Here is a 21686-nt window from a genome sequence, read left to right on the forward strand (position 1 = left end):
ATCCCACCTCAGTAATGCTGGTGACATTTCTGAGGGTTTCAAAGCTTCTGTAAGTGGTTTCACTGCAATGTGGAATGCCGTTCGGACTCGGCTATAAAAAGGAGGTCCCTTGTCATTGAGCTTAACATGGAATCGGGCAGCACTCAGTGATAGGAGAGAAGTTCACCAATGTGGTATCACAATGGACTGAATAGTCTAAGTGAGCCCGATACATCGGGCTGCCACCTAACCTAAACAAATGCATATTCAACTTCATTGATTGTAGAACCCTAATCGTTTCACATGGGTCTTTATAGAATATAGTCGTAAAACTAATGAAAGCTAAACAAAAGTCAAATAGGTATATTGATTTCCATTATTTTTTTTATTTTTTGCCATTCTTGTTCGTACAGTACAGCATATATATTTTTTTAATAAACATTTTCTTAATGACAAGGCTACTTCAAGTCCTCATCTGGTGGGGTCACCCATGGCATGCGATCCTAGAATTGAAAAACAATTTCATTATTTAGTTGCTATATTAAAGGCGAAGTTTTTTTGTTCTTGATTTTCTATAATATCAGTGCCAATATCTAACCATGGTCCACAATTGTTTTAAACTAGACTTCCATATACCAAAAGAATATTGGAAATAGTCGCCTTGATTAAAACGTTATGTGGTGTCTGTGAATGGTTTATGAGATCATCATGATAAAGTTACTGGTTTCTATGGAAGAGAATATATTGCTCACCTTTATTTTGAAATCGCCAAGCATTTTGGGCATATATAACTGTCACCTAAAAGAAAGAAAACAATCTTCTTGAGAACACATTTTACTACAATTACTATGTTTATTATAGCTATACAAAATATCTATGTACTCTCCACGTAAATTATGCGCCGCAAATTAATATATTAATTTGGGAATTGCTTGTGTGAAGTGAATTTTTTTATACGAGCACATATTTAGCACTGTTAGACAGTAGAAATTCTATTAAACAGCGACTCTGTAACTCGCTCTAAATGAAATAAGTAGAAAAATATTGGTAATGAGATGTTACCTGCAAATTGTTTGGCGTTCTACAAAGCTCAATTAATAGTACATTCTTATACAATTAAAAACCACGCTAGACACATGTCATCTCTGAGCATTGGCTGTCCATTTCTAAAATGAAAAGAATAATACTTTCTATTAATGGTGGGAAAACTTGGAAATATTAAAAATAAAAATCATAAAATAATAAAATCAGCAAAGTTTATATAAAATCAATAATATTCATAAGAGATGTCAGAAAATATAAAACTAATCATCATTGCCGGTGGATAGCATATTATATTGATGCAATTTCAAATTACCTTGGACATACATTCCTGTGTTGCTTCGACTTATCTTTCATTAGTAACAAGCCTGGAAATTAAAGAAAAAATAATTAGTACTTGGACAAAAAAAGTTATACTCGGGCAAGTTATAACTTATTACTTCAGTTTAGTTTAAATGAAATCAAATATTTTCATAAGAGATGTCAGAAAATTTTAAAACAGTTCATCAGTGCCCTAACACAAAGTATTTGTTTTTTATGCATTATCTTACCTCGGCTGCTGAAACTTTACATCCGGTACAGTTCAACTGCATCTAAAAATAGAAAGAAAATTGTTAGATTAAAAAAATTATAAATAAAAGCAGAGCTAATGTCAAATATATAGAGAAAATTATGTAACTTTTGCAAAATACATATGCTCCGCAAATTTATTACATTTGAAATTTGGGTATTGCTTGGACAAAAGTTTACATTTCATCTACGAACAAAGAAACAAAGCACTAATTGAAGAAAGTACCTTCATATCAGCGACTCATGTTCGTTTAGCAATTGTATCGAAGTATTTAATTACACAATTAAAATTCATTATATATGTATATGATATACTTTTTTGGAAGCTCTTTTTGTAGCGATAGATACTAGACCGCAAGAAAGATATTGGTGTTCTCTCTACGGCGATAGATATAGCAAATCTACTCTAGCAGCAATGAGTTTTACCCTCCAGGTTGAAGTCCATGGAATGTATTATATAGCACTGCAGGTAAATGTACTTATTGAATTCATTATTGCTTAATTCTATAGAGCACATCTGAGAAAATTCGAAATATGCCCTTCAAACTATAAGCATTAATATGGCGAAACGTTTGTCCATTGTTACACATAAAGTCTAGCAATGGTATATAATTTTCGCCATACGGGCGTAATAAATATTTAACACTTACAGTTTATTATCAAGAAATGTCCATTTCAGTACTTCTCACTACTAGTGAAACACGTGTTTCTTCCACGATGGGCGAATATAAAAAGACAGAGGCATACAAACATTACACCATACCATATTAATCGATTATTTAGTAATCGGTCAGAATCGATTTTTAGCCACAAGTACACATTTGCGACATTAGTACCGTTCGCGTACACATTTTTTTACAATTTATATGACAAATAATTATTATTTACCACAAACTTTTTGTGGAAGTCGTTCGTTTAATCCAAAATCCAGAAAAATAAAGCCAGTGAAAATTTGACAATTGCATTTACCACCTGTTTTTTATGCGTCGTTAATACAATAAGTTTACACGGACGATACCCTGCCAGCATTTCAAAGTTCCATTTCAACCTCATCGTTACCACAGACTCGTAAATGTCACTTCAACCATCATGAAAAGGTACATCAAAAAGTACATGCAAGTAATTTGCCATCCCTACTGTTAAAAAAGCCATTTTTTTTTTGTGAAACGCCAAGCGCAACCAGCTTGTTATATTTTAATTAAATAGAAACGAAAATAAAGTTCTGAAAACATAGATTATACGCTTAAAAATGTGAAAGGTATATTGGTGAACAATTTGGTGATTTTCCAAATGGAATAAAGTGATTGTTTTTCAGATATTTTACAGACACGCTGCCTCCATGGAATAAAAACACTGGTTGATAGACGCAGCAACATGTAACTCGCTACTTGTAACTCAACATCATCATTAATGCCAAAAATTATGTTAAATGTAATGTGATAGTGGTATAAATGTTATATTTTTAAGAATTTGTAAATGTTTAATCAAATTAATAAATATCTAAACAAACGTGTTTTACTCGACCACAATGATTCTTTTACAACTATCTTAAAATGCACTTTTTCTGATTGTTTGGAGGGTCCCTTATTGGCGTCGTTCTAAATTGACCTATAAAGGCACCTAATAATTGCACTCATGCGAAACATTTTTGTAGTAACTTGGCGTGGTACAACTTCTCAATAGTGACGGCGCTTTTCCGACGAGTTTTTGATGTCGTATATGATTGTTTTCGACGTAGTGGGGATTCTCAAAAGAGTCCCCAAATTCAAAAAATGTTGGCAGGGTAATGCCCATGTCAAACATTTCGAACCATATGCCAGATAGTGGTCTCACTACAGTTATGTAATCGAAGACGCAATCGATACTGCAGCTTGTTAATGTGATCGATAACTAGATATTTTTACTATCCCCGACAATTTGTAGCGTTTGGTCACACTGCAATGCTTCGTTCCTATTAATTTATCCGGACGATAATACTTGTGTCCAACTTTTGGAGACATATCCCAGATATTGGCCACGTTATAAGTTATATTCGAAGCCATAATCGGTACTGCAGCTTGTTAATGTGATCGATAATTCATTTATCGATATTTTAGCTATCACTGACAATTCGTAACGTTTGACCACATTGTAAGATTCTTAACATTTCGTCCGGATAACGTTATACTCTGAATGATACGTAAGATTCTTTACAAAAACACACCTTCCCTCCGGATAAACTTTTAATTTGTCGGTGTTTGTAAAGAATCTTAAGGGCACCTTATACGGTCGGATAAACCTGCGACACAACACGTTGCGGCGACAAATCCGATTGTATAAGGTCGTGTTCGGCTGTCGCGGGGACGTGTTGGCATAAAATCAAAATAACTTTGATTTTTTCTGGTTGGGTGGTACAAAATTAAAGAAATATATAAATCTAAACCAGTATTGTGGCAAAAACGTGGAAAAATTCCACTTCGAATCAATGGGAAACCAGGCGACAAGTATTTTGAAATTCATCAAGTAATTTAGTAATATATTAAATGTGGATTACTTCAGGAATCATTGTTTTGACACATATATCAGGATTTTTTTTTATTATTTTCTTCCATTTTTTCAGTAAAAAATGGTTTCACCCATAAATCTTTGTATAACTTCATTGTTTGTTTATGCTTCTTCTTATTTTTTCATGTAGTCATTACATTTGTTCCTGCAGTGTAAGGGCAAAACTTGAACGAACACACAACAAATAGACGAACCTCTGTCGGAGTGTTTATCCGACCGTCTAAAGTCCGCTTTACAGTGTGTCGGATCGATACGACATGTCGGCGATGACTAAATAATCGGTAAATGTGTTATCGATCTCATAAACATGCAGCAGAATCGATTATGCCTTCGGACTTAAATTATAATATGGGATATGTTCGACACGAGCACTGTCGTCCGGAATAACTGATAGTCTGTAAAGCGCATTATACATCAAAATCGCGTAAAACGGCAATCCTTTTATTTAATTCGATCGATATGGCTAAGCTTTATGCAGCATTTCTATCGATATGGCTATATTCATTTCAAACGGTACTTTTAAATCGCGTCACAAAAATCGCCTAAATTTGCAGTCAGCATCAAATTTTTTTTACAAAATCTTTTATATGGCATTAAAAATAGAGGAGGCTATGGACATGTCTTTGGGTGAGTATATCAATCACTACACATGCCAGGGTTTATTAGTTTTTAACGAATATAATTTGCTTATATATGCAGATGAATATATTGCGATGAGTAAAAAGTCAAATGATGGTGGCATTAGTATTACTGGTAAAAACAGTAATAAAAACAAATGCCAAGGAACAGTGTCAAATGACGCCAAATTTGGGCGACGAAAAAATATGGATGACGAGGAAGAGGACGAGGATGCTCTTTTAATGGATGATGAGGATGTACCAAAGGATACAACATCGTCCACATTGTATGAATCAGCTATATGGAAAGGACCAGATTCATCGATTGCCTATTTGGATTGTAACAACAAACAAAATGATTTACGCGAGCGTCTAAACAGCACTAATAATAGCCATAATAATAATAACAACAACAACAACAATAATAATCGTTTTGCTGTTTCTGCTATACAATATCGGTTAAAGGCTCCCAATATTTCAGCTGATCGTCCACGTGGATTACCCACTCTTCTACCACTGGATGCCTACGTTAAAAAACAAAACGATGGTTATAACAATTACAACTATCGCAATCGAGGAAGAGGAGGTAATCGCAATAGAAATCGTGGACGAATGAATAATAATAATGGTTACAATAATAATGGTAACTATGGAGGAGGAAATTCTATGGGGATGATAAATAACGGTCGCATTCAACGTAATAGAAATCAGAATATGAGGTAGGTAAAATAGATACCCTAAAAATTTGTTACCCGACATATTGTAGGCAATTTCAAATATTTTAGACAAAATACCAATTATTTCAGGGTGTCGATTTGCCTTGGCTTTCTTGGGCAAAAACATTGGGTTTCCCGTTTCCTATATATAGTATGATTTGTAAATCTAAGTCATATACAAGTCTAAATTAGCGCACTTTCCTCATGTTGTTCCTAACAAAACGTTTTCAAGTTTACGTAAATTCGCGCACACATATATTGCTAGAATTGAATCTTGATATTTTCTTTTTATTCGATAAATTAAAACAATGATTTCTATACACAAAAACTCAATATTGAAGAATTTTTCGTTATTATATTTAAATGATATAGCTTTGTTTTCATAGCTTCGATGAAAAAAATCCCATCAAGCATTTCAACCCAACTATTTCTGGACCTGGTGGTTTAAAGTACCAGCGTATTAGGCTTAAAACAAAAATGTTCCCATTGCCAATTTTCTAAATTTATTTTCAAAACTAAATTATGTACAAAAACTAAATTATGGTCATATTTGTTTTAAATTAGTTTTAAATTTTTTTTTCAGCAAAAATTTAAAATTAACTCTTAACTGCAACGATCCTATGACACCACCATCTCATCCCAAGAATATGGTTATAGAATGTCCCAGTGACTCAATAAATTTAAGTTCAAGTCCTAATTTCAATTCTTGTTTCCAACGTCCAACAAATGTTACAGGAGACATGGGAAACAAGAGAATACCAGTTGGTGGCCTTACTCCTCAGGCTCAGGCAGTATTAAATTTAGAGTCAAACACTAATCAAATTTCCACAGGAACCGGTGATAATCTCAAAGATTTATTGGGATTCCAAGGTAATTTGGCTGGAGACATGATGCCAGTATTTGCTTCTCGTTTAATTGATCTTATAAAGAATAATGTACAGCCTCCAGTACATAAGCCAGTATACGATATGAAAATACAAAAAGAAATCCATGAAGTCCAGGTAAATATTAGAGTGAAATTACCAAAAGAAATATCGAAGCACACATTTGAATCTTAGTATGTATGTTTGCCACTATAGGGTCAGGATGTAATAACTTGGTGCGTATGAAAATGAGCCAAGTATATATATATAAAAATTTCTTATCAATTCAGGATAACAAGTTAAAAATCATTGCTTAAAAATAGCCGACTAGTTTCATAAGGCCATATATTTTGTCGGCGGAGGTAATGACAACGACAATTTCGTTGTCTCGTTATAGAATCGTATAGTTGACTCCGTCGAACTTAATTTGTTGCTTCTTTAAACACTGTGGCATTATGAAATGATATGCTTCGAAATTTTTGAAATTATGTGATAAACATTTTTGCAATTTTTTTCTCGTTTTAAATATATTTCCTTTAGAATAAACCACTTGCTTATAAGTGCCCTGGTGGCGAAGTGGTGAGTTCGGATGGAGCTGGTGTCAACTGTAAAATAATACCACGCACAAGTGGTATTTCACTAAATTGTCGATTCGCTTAAAGTTCAGCATTTAATAAATATATATATACGAATGAATTTTTATAAATCTTCTTTTATTTTTTTTTGTATTTTTAGGATTAAAAAATGAAATAAAATTACTTTAATTTTTATCATATTAACAATATTTTTTCGTGAAATTTTTTAATAAAACAAAAATCATTGTAATTAATGCTATATAATATTTTATTTCCTCGGTTTCATTGAGGCATGCTTAAACGTTGTGGTAAATGTATAGTGGTTTAGTTGTTTTTATACATGATGAAATATGCAATAAATATCTTGTTCTTGAAAATACTATGAATATAATGAACCACTCTGTGAAACAGGGACTATTGGTGCATGTGTTTGCTATACCGAGAAGGAGACGAGATAGACACATGGTGTCATTGGCAATATTGCCCGGGACCGGTCCCTGAGAACATTTTTGTAATCAAAGTCTAGATTAGAGGTGTGCGCGTGACACGAAATTCTCGTGAGTCACGTGAGTCGTGAACAAAATCCAAAGCAACTCTTGTGAATGTGCGTGAATGGGACTAAAATAAATATGTCGCGCGTGAGAAATAAAGTCGATTCGTGAATGTGCATGAATAAAATTCAAAATCACATTCACGAAAAAAATTAATATTTAATTCTTATTCGTGTGTTAATTGAAATTAATTTAGCTGTCGAACTATATTTTATTTTTAAATTTTGTTGCCTTTGCACACTTCCGGTTAGAAAATGTCGTGAGTCTCGTGAATTGTCGTTAATCTTGCGTGAGTGTGAGTCCTTAAAAGTAGTTCGTGCGTGAGTACAGGTTTTCATTTCGTGAATGTGCGTGAGCGTGATTGGCTACCACACGTATCGTGCGTGAATAAAAATTTTGTTTCGTGAATGTGCGTGAGTGGGAGTGAAATTTCACCCACGCGCACATCTCTAGTCTAGATGCTGTTTTTGTCCAATTGAATTTTTTACAAGAATGTATTTTTGATCGGAAAATCGCCATATTGATTTTGGAAGAAATCGTTTCAGATTTAAATGTAGCTCCAATATATTTTAAACTCAAATGACCACAGGGTCTAATTTTTTAATTTTTACCCTTTTTATGAGAAATTTTACATAGGGAGTAGAATTAATAGTCTAGCTATGCATGTCAAATTTCATTGAAATCGATTTAGATATATATTATTCGCCCGATATCCAACCAATTGTGCCCAGAGGGCCATAGTTTCGCCTTGATTTGCTTCAAATTTTGCACAAAGAGTACAATTAACAGTATCAAGTGTTCTAAATTTCATTAAAATCTGTTCAAATTTAGATATTTCTCCCATATATATCTTTCGTCCGATTGAGACTCATATGACCACAAGTTTTACTGCGATTTATGTGAAATTTGGTACAGGGAGTGTCTGATACGGCAGAAAGCCTTGCCTTAAACATTCTCAAATCATACCGGTTTCGAATGATGTTATTTCTTAATTCGAAAAAAAATCAGATTTTTTTTATCAAATGCAAGACCCATATTACTTTTTACAATAGCTCCAGTCAAGGCATATTTAGTAAGGTAGTTTCTCCATATTGAAACTTTGATTGTTAGTCAAATTGACTTAAATTTCCCACTTGTTGAACAATGTGTGAAAATTAAAATAGAGAAAATATGGAAATGTATCGATGTATGCTGTGAAATATGAGGAAATGTGTTACGGTTCGCAAGAATAATTGAAGTAGTTCTTACCATCAATTATGAGGACCATTTATTTCAATACTTTTCTATCATAAATTTAAAGCAAATTGAACATTTCAAAATTTTTGGTATATAAATAATTTTATTTTGAATTTTTATTTGTCACAATTGTCAATTAAACATTGTCGTAGGTAGCAATATTTTCGTAAGGGGTAAAAGCTATAATGTGTGCTACTTGTGAATATACCTCAAAAAGGGAAAAAAATAAATTCTTGTAAATGGGAAGAAACCAGAATATTTAATTCAATGATATATAATCATAGTTTGAAGAAATACTGCATGGAATTCGGTAGGGGGAGATGACAAACCCATAAACCCCTTTAGCTACGCCTATGCAAATATCGACAATCAAAGTTCAGCTCAAATGAAAAAATTGTAATCACCTGATAGCTTGAAATTACCTTCCTAAATATCGCTTAATTTTCGTTTCTTTTCACCAAACTAAAATTTGTTTTGTGAAACCAATTTTAAAAAAATTGCAGTTTCCATTTTGGTAATAAACTTACAAAGTGAATCGAATGGGAGCGTTATATTTTTTTTTTTTGCTTAATGTTTGGTGTTTATTGTCAATATGCGTCATTAGGAGTATTGAATTATTATTATATCTTGTAACGTTTTAGGGCCTCTTAAATATGTGCATCGAGAAACCGATAACAATAATTTCTTTAATTACGATATTTAAGTGGCATATCAAATTAAATTAGAATATTTAAATTTGGCTAAATTTTCAAATACAATATAGGTAGGATCTGTAAATTCGGCTAAATTTTTTAATACATTATAAAGTTTTAAGCCGAATTTCGGTAGGCTTCTTAAATATGTGCATCGAGATACCGATAACAATAATTTCGTAATTACGATAATTATGTGGAAAATTAAAATAAAATGGAATCTATAAGTTTTGCGAAATTTTTATATACAATATAAAATTGTAAGCCGAACTTCGGCAGGTCATCGAGATACCGATAACAATAATTTCTATAATTACGATGACTACACATATGATGATGGATGGGTGAATAACTAAAGGGGTGTCATACAACACTTTGCCAAATTTAAAAAAACAGTTTAATTGAGACAGGGAATCCTACACAGTCGCCAGTTGTACCAATATTGGTTTTATTGAATTTCATTCGACACACCGGGCAACATCACATACGTTACAAATGCGTATAAGAGACCCCAGAGTAATTGTTTCGTTGAACATACTGTAAATAACATATGTACTGATAAGAAATTACAAAAAAAAAAAAGAATCTGACAAAAATTAAAAGCGCCTGTTATTTCAACAGTTTGATTTTGGAAGTGGGAGAGGCAGTGTGTGTTTGACGCCTCGATGGTGATAAAATCGGCGGTTATAAGAAGAACAACAACAAATACAAAAAACATCGGAGCGCAAGAATCTTGTGCAAATAATTGCATATATTGATTTATGAACATTACCGGTATTCGGTATTCCGTCCCATCTCACCCTGTGCCCCAACGATTTATTTTTAAAAATTTAATGTAAAAATAGAAAGCTTAAAAAAATAGAATCAGTAGCTAAAGCAGCTTGCCGAAAGGATATTGTCATCGATGACAAGGGCCTACATTGTTGTGAAATCTGATGCTGTTGGTGGTGGACATCGACCAAAGGTCATTATTCATTTTTTGGTATCTGACAAATGTACGGCATCCGACAATACCAATATATACAGAGGATAAGAATAGCAGCAGCACCAGCGCGTTAAAAACAAATCGAAATGCTTAAGTCAAAAAATATTCTGCAGAATTTTGCCAAAGGTAGGTTCAATATAGCACTAATTGGATTTATTTTCCCCCCATTACTATTTTAACCGGCCGTCGTCGGCTGGTAAGGAGGGCTATGTGTGATATAGCAAATTTCTAATGCGCATTGAGGAGGTATACATTTAATTTTGTCGTTACCACTTACTTCTTATCTCGAAAATTCATTCATTCCAACACATGGACATAAACATTCGTCCATTATCATCAGAATCACTGTAATCGTTTGTCATAGGGGGAAGTTTGACCATTGTTCACTTATGGTTTATTGGATTTATTGAGGAGAAGTATACCCAACCCTATATTAGTGAATTCAGGAAGCAATTTGATTTTCATTGTTTCCAAATGGCAAATCTTTGTCTTGTTTTCACGAGGAGTTCTATTAGTATATTAGAGGACAAAGCCGGTTACAACAGACACACCTTTATAGAAAAACATTTTACTGTTCTTCTGAAATTGAGTCTCCTGATTTGTTCGATAAAAAAGAAACGTGCAGGCTAGCCAAACCCCAATATTTTGGGGCAATGGGTTCCCCCCACGTACGTCCTAGGAGGATTTCTATTACACCTATAAACAAAGCCGACTACAATAGATAAACCACCACTGAAAAACTTTTTACTGTTCGGCAAAAATTGGAATTGAATCTCTGATTTCTTTTGTTGATACAAGACGGACAGACCAGCCACAATTCCATTATTTTGATGTAGAATCCTTGGGACAATGTTAAAAATATCAGATTGAGCTTGGTATTCTGAGAAACAGTAACTATTTTCGCAGATATTTTCTGGCTTAAATTTGTTTGAACAGGAAAATCTACTTACAATGGAAATGAAATAAAATTCATTGATCGAGTTTAGCCGCTAAAATCGTCATTTTTTTCACGATTACTTTTCTTTAATAATCCATTTTATGGAATACAAACTTTGTGATATTGTAGAATACAAACTTTCATTCATACTTTATTTGTAATTTCAAAGCCCCATGGCCAATTATAACAAAATTACACAGAATTGCAAAATTCTTAATATTTACCCTAAAATTCTTAAAAGTAGATATGTATATAGCCCTAAGAATACAAAGCAGTTCGCTATACTACTAAGAAATTGATAATCCAACACAAAAATAGCAAATATCTTTATCTTACCCTAAACCCATAACAATAGTAATAATATATGTAGTAACAAATTTCAATATACCAATAAACCCCCTGACAAATTAACAATAGTTCATATAGTAGTTGCAGTAATTATAATATTGCCACCAGAGTCCCCAATTAACCGCAAACAATAATCACAAAACTAACAAAAAATAGTTACTAAAAATACCCACGCGTCAAAAGCTCTCAGAACCAAAGTGTTGCAATAGCCTACTACACCGAATACACCGAATCCGAGGCACCAAACATCCTCAAGGCGTCAGGAAGGACATTAAAAGCTCGCGCAACTCTCACCTCAAAAGATCTCTCAACCAGCCCATTTTCGACCCTTGGTACGACCAATTGATTGCTCCGCGAGTGTGTGAATGTGTGAACACAAATGACTGCGTCAAAAACGAAGGGCACTGATTCCTCCATATCCTATAAAACAGCATCAGGCTACGAATAGATGCGAGACTGTGGAACGAACACCCCACAAAGCGCTCAACAAATGGTGCTATATGAGAAAAATCGATTGACCCCATAAATAAACCTTACTGCATTATTGAACGCAACCTGTACCCTATTTAAGTTATAACCAGCACAACCTGCATAAACCTCCATACCATACAAGATCACCGACATCACCATCAAGTTATAATGAAATCTGCAACAAATATGTATAATTTTAGGACTTTTTTTCCTGACTTAGTTTTCACTTTAGTGAAAATTAGCGGCTAAACTCGAACTTAATACTCACCTATAGATAGAAGTTTCTTTTTGAACCAAATGGGATATTGGTGGGGCATATCAATAAAAATTTTAAGAAGTAAATTCTTTGCATTTTCAAATTTGAATGCTTTGCTACATTAAGATGTTGAGATTAGAAAACGTCGAATAATTTTCAATCCAAATATAGTGCGAAAATATTTTAAAAAACTATTATTGTTTTATAATCAGCTAGATATAATAATAACACTGGCCAAATTGTATTCCTTCTGTACAAGATAATGAGAGTATTGCTTTTTTCGATCAACTCTATAACGTCATTAGTAGTAGTATAGAGATAATGTGAACTTAGTGGATGACTCCTTATTATTTTTATTCCAATATTAAGTGTTTGCAAAAAACTCGAGATTATTATTTTTACTGTAATAGATTGCGTTTATGGAATATGATTTATATGCGGCCTATTCGTTTGTATGTGAATTCCAATAATAAATAATTTCAATTGATTAGAAATATTTAATTTAGGCAAAATGTTGAGTTTTTCTTCTAAACAAAAGAGAAACATTTCAACAAAGAAGAAACATTTTCTAGTTTTTTTTTTTTATTTAAATAAGAAGAAAAGAAAACCATATCAAAGAAACATAGGATTAAATGAGAATTCAACAAATAGGCGTTTTAATTAATTTATTTTTTTTTAATAAAAATGGCAGCATGTTGTAGTTGTTCGACATAGGCTAATACACATCTAAAAATATATATTAATACTTTCGCTTTTGTATCTTGATGGTAAAATTATTTGGTCCACTTGGCTCTTATATTTTACTTTTTTTTTTTTGGGTTGTAATTAAATAAGAAATTGTTTGCAATGCGTTTGTCAGCATTAACATAGAAAAAGTAGATCTGTATTGCAAACACAAAAAGTGTTTAATATTTGGGTTCGATACATAAGTAGAAGTGTTACAATGCCATCATTATTTTAACATGCAGTTCAAAATTCTAGGAAGTACTAATTTTAGTTAAATTAAAAAAAAAATTACACCCAAAGAAATTTGTTAGTAGAAATAGCAGAAAAGTATGCTAAAACAGAAAGTGAAAGCAGTCACTGTTGCTGAAATAGCAAACATTGTCTGCTATTTTTTAAGCTAGATTACACTAAAACATCTGAATATTGCCCAAAAATCTGAATATTTATCAAACTGGGACATACAAAATGTTTGCTGATCGCCTTTAGGAGCTTGTAAGTATATTACAGTGCAAAAATATACCAAACACTACATTTGGTTCTTAAATATGCTTTGGGGAAAAATTTATAACCTAAAAATTTTATAATTTGTTGTTCACTAGACCCTGAAGTACAAATATATAACAGCAGATATTGGCTGCTATTTTAGCAGACTTTTTTATGAGTTTATACTGAAGATTGTTGGTATCTGTTACGACGGGCCTCTATATAGACTTATGGCATTATTTTAATTAATTGAACATAGGCCTTAAATTTTATATGAAGAGTTATTTTAAAGGCCGGTATGCACCTCTAGCGAAATTTTCGGTAGCAAAAATTTATTTAAGTCTACAACAAAAAAACAGGGCTGTGTACACAAATTTTAAACCAGCTAATTGCTTTTAAAAATTGTTAATATATGTTCCAAATATTCCTCAAATAAATTGTTTATTATTTACAGACCTTTTAAAACTTTTACGCACACAATGATTGTAATAAATTAAATGTTTGCTGCCAAAATATGCTTTTGACAACCCTGTTATTTTCATTAGAGGTGCGTACAAGCTTACGAAATTGAACGCTACCGAAAATTTCGTTAGCATGAATAGCAATGCATTTCTTATGGGAATGAAATTTTTCGCTAGAGGTGCATTAATACCCAAAAATGCTAAGGTTTTTCGTTGTGCAGTTGACGTCAAATGTGAAATTTAGAGCTCCTTCACACGCATAAATAAAAAGATGATTTATATCGTTCCATTTTTGGTACCCTCCACCATTCAATTGCAAATGGAGTATTATTAAATGGAATTTGGCTCGATTACACATCCCTGGTACTAACTTTATTATTCCATTTGTAAACCTTCGGAAAATCGATATCTAACCTAAAGACGATCTATTGAATGTGACGTCTTCAATCACGCCCCAATCTCCATTCATCACAGATTTGTGCTAATTTCCAATCATTTTCATCTGGATTACCCTAAATTTGAAAATATTGTCGGGGTCGATTGTATTAAACCCTAACCCAACATAGAGACCTTAGATTTAGCACTAAATCCGTGTTTTATAGACTAATACCTCATTTACATTATACTACCAAACTGGGATTTCAAATCTACTTTTAGTAGATTTTGAGCCTAATGTGAATGAGCTATAATAGAAGCAGGAACCTGTCCAACATCCATAGGAATTGGATATTTTAAAACCAGTACCCACACCTCGAACAAATTGCGAGTAAATTTATGGATTTTATGACAACATTAATACGCATATCCCAGTTAAACAATGATATAATTTTCTTTATAGATGTTTTTTCTTTTTCAAAATATTGACGTAATTTCTTTTGTTTAATAGGAAACATTGCATGGCCGATGACTTTTACAAAAGTCATTCAAACCGATTACACACATTCTACTAACTTTTAATGAAATAACAAAAGAAAGTCGATGCAAACAAAAAACATTGCATATATACATAGGAATATATTTTTTTCTACTTTATGAACTCTTTATATTGCAATTGATGCCAAATCTTGGCTTACCATTTTCCACATTTGTTGAATGTATCAATCTCGCCTTTTTCTACAAAGCCATGAAAAGTGGGATACCGAAAGCTTTGTGTGAGGAATATAATTTGGACAAATTTATCTATAGAAAGAACCTTTATAGCTCATTCACATTAGGCTCGAAATCTACTAAAAGTGGATTTGAAATCCCTTTTTATAAGACAAATGACAGTAAAAATCTAGTTAATGTGGATTTTGGAAGTGTAATGTGTATAAGGTATTAGAATTTATTTCTTAAGGTGAGTACTAAGTTCTAGTTTAGCCGCTAAAACCAAAAAAAAAATCAGTAAAAAAAAAAGTATAAAATTATATGTCTTTGATGCAAATTTTAACATAACTTGATGAGGAATAACCCAAACTCTTTATAAAGTTTTTAGTCTTTAAAATGTATTAATTGAGAATAGTAATCGTGAAAAAATTGCGCTTTTAGCGAACAAACTCGAACTTAATACCTACCTTTACTTAAAAAAGAAAAATATTCAACAATTTTAATATTTATTTTAATAACTATGATTATATTCATTTTTATATTTATTATTATAGTTAAAAATTATTATTGCATTTCTTTACCTTGACATATTATTGGTATTACATATTAATAAATAAATAAATCTTTGCTCTTACTTTTCAGAATTTTTTTGTGCAAAGCGATTATTATCATCATCATCATCATCAACATCGATAGGCTCTGGTCCTGTCCCTATAGATCCGAAACATTTTAAACTTCAAAGGGCCTTATTAGTTTCGAAATTGTCACGTTATGAATTTGAACAGCTTCGACATCCACATCTTAGTCCCGACCAGCTTGAGGCAAAATTACGTGATCGTGGAACCGATTTTGATGCTTTAATTTATTTACATAATCTACATAAAGATTTTGAACGTACTATTGTGCGTAGTTTTCAGGATGTCGGTTGTGAGGTGAAATTGGCAAACCGGTATGTATATATGGGGATATTTGTATGTTAGATGTCATCAAAAAGTCACTAAAAAAATTTGACCGTGTAAATATGATTTCTATGTCTTTCCATTCCATAATTACACACGCACATACAACTAAACCATTAATTGTACAAACCAATTCCATTCTACATACCCTTGTGCGTGTAACATACGTGTATGGCTAAACACACAAATACCTTTAATCTAATCAGAGTCGAATTTAGAAGCTCTTTAAGCAAGGACATTATGCATTGGGCTGATGTTATAGTACCTATTGGTGGCGATGGTACATTCCTACTGGCTGCTGGTCGTGCTAGTCCATTATTCGCTCAATCGCAGCAAAAAACACCGATTGTTGGTTTCAATTCAGATCCCAAAAGATCAGAGGGCCGTCTCATGTTACCGAAACATTACTCGGAGAATCCCGCAGATGCTGTGGGAAAAATAAAATGCGTAAGGATTTTATTGCATTTTTGTTTTACTACAATTCTATTTATAATTTTTGTTTTTATGCGTAGGGAGATTTCCAATGGATGAATCGTTCACGCATTCGTACCACAATATTGGGAAACAATGGTAAGATACCAGAATCTACGGATTTATATCGTCATTGTGTTTCGAAAATGGAACAAGAGAAGACTGAACCCCAATTCCTGAGTAAAGAAATGTCACGAAAATATAAAGCGAAAATGAAAAGAATTTTGCCTTATTTGGCCCTGAATGAAGTATTTATAGGAGAATCCCTGTCGGCTCGTGTTTCCCATCTACAATTGGTAGTGGATCATCAGAATGTGGTGAATAAAACTAAAAGTTCGGGCCTTTGTGTTAGTACTGGAACTGGTTCTACTTCTTGGCATACAAGGTAAGGTTTGAAAGAAGATTTAATGTAGCACATGGTGTCCTAAAATTTGTAACCTGTTCTAACATTTTTTTTTTAAATTTTAATGAGTTGTATTAAAAAATGACAGTTTTTGGTGTTTAATTTGGCTGTATATTCGTAGTTGATATTGGCAAGAGATTAATTATTGGACTTATTAATGTAATGGATGCCTTAATAATTGTTGAAATGTTATAAAATTAAAAAATTAACAAGATATCTATCGTGGTGCAATGATTAGGATGCGACTTGCGTACAAAGGGTCATGGCAGCAATCCCGGTTTCGAATGAACACGAACGACTTTTTCAGCGGGGGATTATCCCCTCTCAGTAATGCTTATGATATTTCTGAGCTTTTCCAAACGGTTTCATCGCAATATGAAACGCCATTCGGTCCTTTGTCATTCCCTTGCTAAACATAAAATATGGCAGCACTTATTGATAAGAGATGGGAGCCACCGTGGTACAATGGTTAGCATGCCCGCCTTGCATACACAAGGTCGTGGGTTCGATTCCTGCTTCGACCGAACACCAAAAAGTTATTCAGCGGTGGATTATCCCACCTCAGTAATGCTGGTGACATTTCTGAGGGTTTCAAAGCTTCTCTAAGTGGTTTCACTGCAATGTGGAACGCCTTTCGGACTCGGCTATAAAAAGGAGGTCCCTTGTCATTGAGCTTAACATGGAATCGGGCTGCACTCAGTGATAAGAGAGAAGTTCACCAATGTGGTATCACAATGGACTGAATAGTCTAAGTGAGCATTATACATCGGGCTGCCACCTAACCTATTGATAAGAGATTCACCATATGTGGTTTCACAATGGACTGCATAGTCTAATTGATTTAATTATTTGCGATAAAAATAAACTAATCCCTAAAACTAGAGGTGTAGAAAATTTTGGGCTCTTCGTGTTGAATATAAAAATTTGTATATTATTTTGTACTACAATTTTCTTTTTTCATTATTATTATTTTTTTTAATAGCATAAATCGAATTAGCAGAAAGCATATGGAAGATTTATTTCAAGTCTTACCAGATTCTGCTAAGGATGCTCTACGTGGCGTAAGCATTGATGAATTGGTTAATATATACAATCAGAATTTACTTTTTCCTCCAGGTATATATTTTAATTTTTGCAAATATTACTTCCCTATCAACACATATATGTATATTTTATAAAATTCCAGATGATCCTCGCATAAGTTATTCTATAAGAGAACAGATCTGTGTTGGTGTTTGGCCTAGCCCCAAAGATTTTGAATCACGTGGATTTGTTAAGAATTTATTTGTGAAATCTCGTTGCATCGATGCAAGTAAGTTTATTGAAATATTTATTTTCTAAAGTGCATATAAATTCCTTCGCTAAATTTGTAAATTTTTACATTGTTCTTGCAATAAAAAATTATTTTTTTTATTAATTTAATTTTTTCCTATAATTACATTTGTAATTATCTTTTTTTCCTAATTGCAGATTTAGTTATCGATGGTAGCATATCGTATCCTTTCAATGATGGCGCTAAAGTTTTATTAGAAATTCACCCCGAAGATGCTTTATTAGCCATAAGTTTGGACTGATTCCCGATTTTATGTATAAAATAATAATAATATATTTTTTATAAAATATATGTAAGTTAAAAGTTATACTACCAAAATAAAATAAGTCGTGATAGTTTTTAATCTAAACAAAAAAATCAAGGCGTTATGATTTCTTTTTTATTTTTTGTCCTATTAACAATTTTTTAGATTTCTTGTTTGGTAATGCTGTTTTAAAACGTTTATCAGCGGTTTTCTTTTGCTTTCCCTCATTTTTGGATGAGTCATTATTGATTGTTGATTTTTTCTTAAAACGTTCCACATCTACGCTGGTAAATCTTTCGTCTTTTGCTAGAGCAGGACCCTCTTGATTTTCTCGATCCTTTTGTTGTTCTCGCCGTTTCTTTTTTATTTCACGAATTTTATCCTTTTGTTTTTTCCGGTATCTGTTTGAAAAGAAAGTTAAAAAAATAACAAACAATTCAATAGTTATAGACAAAGAGATTTTTTTTCATTTTTATTTGTGTTTAGCACACTGACCCCCTATTGGCCATATGAGTGTAAATCGGCCGAAAGCTATATATGGGAGCTATATCTAAATCTAAACCGATTTAAACCAAATTTGGTATGGATAGTCAGAAGTTTAATTTTACTTTTTGTGCAAAATTTCAAGTAAATCGGAGTAAAGCATTAGCCACTGTGGTCGTATGAGTATAAATCGGGCAAAAGATATATATGGGAGCTTTATTTAAATCTGAACCGATTTCAATCAAATTTGACACACTAGACTATAGTACTAATTGTTCTTCTTGTGCAAAATTTCAAGCAAATTAGGGTAAAATTCTGGCTTCTGGGGCTATATAAGTCCATATCGGGCGAAAGATATATATATATGGGAGCTACATCTAAATCTAAACCGATTTTAGTCTAATTTTACACACTTGACTATACGGCCAAGTGTTATGTTTGTGCAAACTTTCAAGCAAATCAAGGTAAAACTCTGGCTTGTGGTCCCATATAAGTGCATATCGGGCGAAAACATATATGGGAGCTATATCTAAATCTGAACCGATTTCTTCCAAAATCAATAGGGTTCTATTCTGACCCAAAACACATACTTATGCCAAATTTGAAGTCGATTAGACTAAAACTGCGACCTAGACTTTGATCACAAAAATGTGTTCACAGACAGACGGACAGGGCTACATCGACTCAGGAGCCCATCCAGAGCATAGGCCCAAAACACATTCTTATGGCAAATTTGAAGTCGATTAGACTAAAACTGCGACCTAGACTTTGATCACAAAAATGTGTTCACGGACAGACGGACATGGCTATATCGACTCAGGAGCCCATCCTGAGCATTTTTGCCAAAGACACTATGTGTCTATCTCGTCTCCTTCCGGGTGTTGCAAACATATGCCCTAGCTAGCACTAGGCACAGGGTATACAAATTATGCGTGAAAATTACGAAGCGACATTAAAAAGTAAGATTTAGCTTTGCCAAACATCTACTATCTACTTACAAGTTCTCCATTTCATCTGGATCTTTTCCCTCCAATATCCATTGTTTCCGACGATAGTTCTGAGCTCTTTCATCAAAGTCATTATTGTCCAATTGTATTTCCGACTCTCGGCGAGATACATTAACTTGCATAAATATTCTCTCCACCATATGTTCTAAAAAAAAAAAAACAACAATATCACTGCTTAAGCTACACATAAAATGATCCAAAAATAAAATTTACGGTCAATGGGATGTTCTGTTAGCTTTGTATTAATGGCTTCCTCAATTTCTCCCAACAATTCTAAATCTCGAGGAAAACGAAATATGGATATAGCCAGACCTTTACGTCCTGCTCTTGCTGTTCGTCCTACACGATGTATATACTCTTTAGGTGTACGTGGTAAACGATGGTTAATGACCAATTGGACACTAGGAATGTCTAGACCACGGGCAGCTACATCGGTGGCAATTAAGGTACGAACATGACGAGATTTGAAACGGTTTAATGCAGACACACGTTCTTTTTGTCTCATGAAGCCATGAAGGCATACATTTTCTATGCCCACCTTATTTAAGGTCATGGACAAAAGCTGGCAATACTTTTTGGTATTGGTAAAAATCATAACATTTGAGTTTTCATCTTCTTCCCGATATTTGCGTAAGGCCTCTATTAAAACCATATCACGGTCATAGTCAGCACATAATAAATAACGTTGATCTAATGTTTCCACTGTTGCAACTTGGAATTCTTCGGACCATTCCAGACACTGAAAATAAATTAATGCAATTTGAAAATCTTCGAACAGCAAATACATTAACTTACATCGCTGGCAATGGGGAATATACTACTCTCTTTCATGAAATCTTTCATTGTGGCTGAAAAGAACAAATTTTGCCTTTTCTTCGGTATACATTGTTCAATTATACTAAGACTCTCATCAAAATCGCCATTTAACATTCTATCGGCTTCATCAACTACCAGAAATTTGAGATTATCAAATGAAAATGTATCACATCCCGTAAGGTGATCAGCCAATCGTCCTGGCATAGCCACCACAATATGAGGCCTTTGCATTAATTTTTGAGCCTCAACAATTTGATCAGTACCTCCAGAAACAACACAAACCCGTACACCCATCGGTTGACCAGCTACTAAAAATTGTTCAGATATCTGGAAGTACATACATTTAGTTATGGTAAATCGAGCAGATTATATGATTGTATCTATACCTGATAGGCCAATTCATGTGTCGGAGTAAGGACCAATGCAAAATGACTTGTAGGTTCCTCGCTTAGTTTCTCTAAAATTGGTAGAGCAAATGCGAATGTCTTTCCCGATCCTGTTTTTGCAGCACCAATGCAGTCCTTTCCTTCCAGTATAGCAGGTATACATGCCTGTTGTATTGGAGTAGCTTGTTTCAAACCTAGAAGTAACAATGAAACCAACTTCTTTGTAGAAGGAAATATTTTGCTTACCAAGTTTTGTTAATTGCTTTGTCAACCATGGTCGGAGGCCTAGCTGAGCAAAAGGATTTGTTTCCTTTTTTAACATTTCCAATGGAATATACGAATCAGTTTTTGTCTGTTTACGAAAAACATAAAAGGCAACGTGCTTCCTACGAAAACAATAACAAAGTGCTGTCAAAAAAATACCAGCTGGTCACTGTACAAACAAAC

At 33.2% G+C, this 21686-nt stretch overlaps 3 protein-coding genes and 3 long non-coding RNA genes across 8 annotated transcripts; 3 read left to right on the forward strand and 3 right to left on the reverse strand.

The window, feature by feature from the left end:
* Positions 1-341: 341 nt before the first annotated feature.
* LOC142240876 (uncharacterized) lies at positions 342-2339 on the reverse strand. The gene is made up of 6 exons (XR_012723417.1): positions 2241-2339; positions 1572-1613; positions 1337-1388; positions 1042-1145; positions 732-777; positions 342-482 (listed from the first exon to the last, which is right to left on the reverse strand). It is a non-coding gene; the product is annotated as an uncharacterized LOC142240876 (long non-coding RNA).
* Positions 2340-2572: 233 nt separating this feature from the next.
* On the forward strand, positions 2573-3099 carry LOC142241580 (uncharacterized). Its single transcript, XR_012723705.1, has 2 exons — positions 2573-2848; positions 2906-3099. It is a non-coding gene; the product is annotated as an uncharacterized LOC142241580 (long non-coding RNA).
* A 1510-nt stretch (positions 3100-4609) lies between these two features.
* LOC142240589 (uncharacterized) lies at positions 4610-7159 on the forward strand. The gene is made up of 4 exons (XM_075312281.1): positions 4610-4761; positions 4834-5470; positions 6051-6468; positions 6871-7159. The coding sequence occupies exons 1-4, from the start codon at positions 4626-4628 to the stop codon at positions 6988-6990; spliced, it is 1311 nt and encodes a 436-aa protein (XP_075168396.1). The 5' UTR covers positions 4610-4625; the 3' UTR covers positions 6991-7159.
* Positions 7160-9786: 2627 nt separating this feature from the next.
* Nadk2 (NAD kinase 2, mitochondrial) lies at positions 9787-18629 on the forward strand. Of its 3 annotated transcripts, none has more exons than XM_075309401.1 (7): positions 9787-10495; positions 15780-16086; positions 16315-16543; positions 16609-16952; positions 17953-18086; positions 18157-18282; positions 18441-18629. In XM_075309401.1, exons 1-7 carry the CDS (start codon positions 10456-10458, stop codon positions 18542-18544), a joined length of 1284 nt encoding a protein of 427 aa, XP_075165516.1. In that variant the 5' UTR covers positions 9787-10455; the 3' UTR covers positions 18545-18629. The 3 variants fall into 3 exon arrangements, with proteins under 3 accessions (XP_075165516.1, XP_075165517.1, XP_075165515.1); XM_075309402.1 differs by having other exon boundaries at positions 16318-16543; XM_075309400.1 differs by having other exon boundaries at positions 9788-10495; positions 16303-16543.
* On the reverse strand, positions 11625-12588 carry LOC142240754 (uncharacterized). Its single transcript, XR_012723377.1, has 2 exons — positions 12394-12588; positions 11625-12300 (listed from the first exon to the last, which is right to left on the reverse strand). It is a non-coding gene; the product is annotated as an uncharacterized LOC142240754 (long non-coding RNA).
* A 7-nt stretch (positions 18630-18636) lies between the features above and the next one.
* On the reverse strand, positions 18637-21642 carry Dbp45A (putative ATP-dependent RNA helicase Dbp45A). Its single transcript, XM_075309399.1, has 6 exons — positions 21486-21642; positions 21240-21433; positions 20833-21180; positions 20251-20776; positions 20029-20182; positions 18637-18948 (listed from the first exon to the last, which is right to left on the reverse strand). The coding sequence occupies exons 1-6, from the start codon at positions 21559-21561 to the stop codon at positions 18669-18671; spliced, it is 1578 nt and encodes a 525-aa protein (XP_075165514.1). The 5' UTR covers positions 21562-21642; the 3' UTR covers positions 18637-18668.
* Positions 21643-21686: the final 44 nt, after the last annotated feature.

This window comes from Haematobia irritans, chromosome 5, assembly GCF_050003625.1.
Source record: "Haematobia irritans isolate KBUSLIRL chromosome 5, ASM5000362v1, whole genome shotgun sequence".
NCBI classification, from domain to species: Eukaryota; Metazoa; Arthropoda; class Insecta; order Diptera; family Muscidae; genus Haematobia; species Haematobia irritans.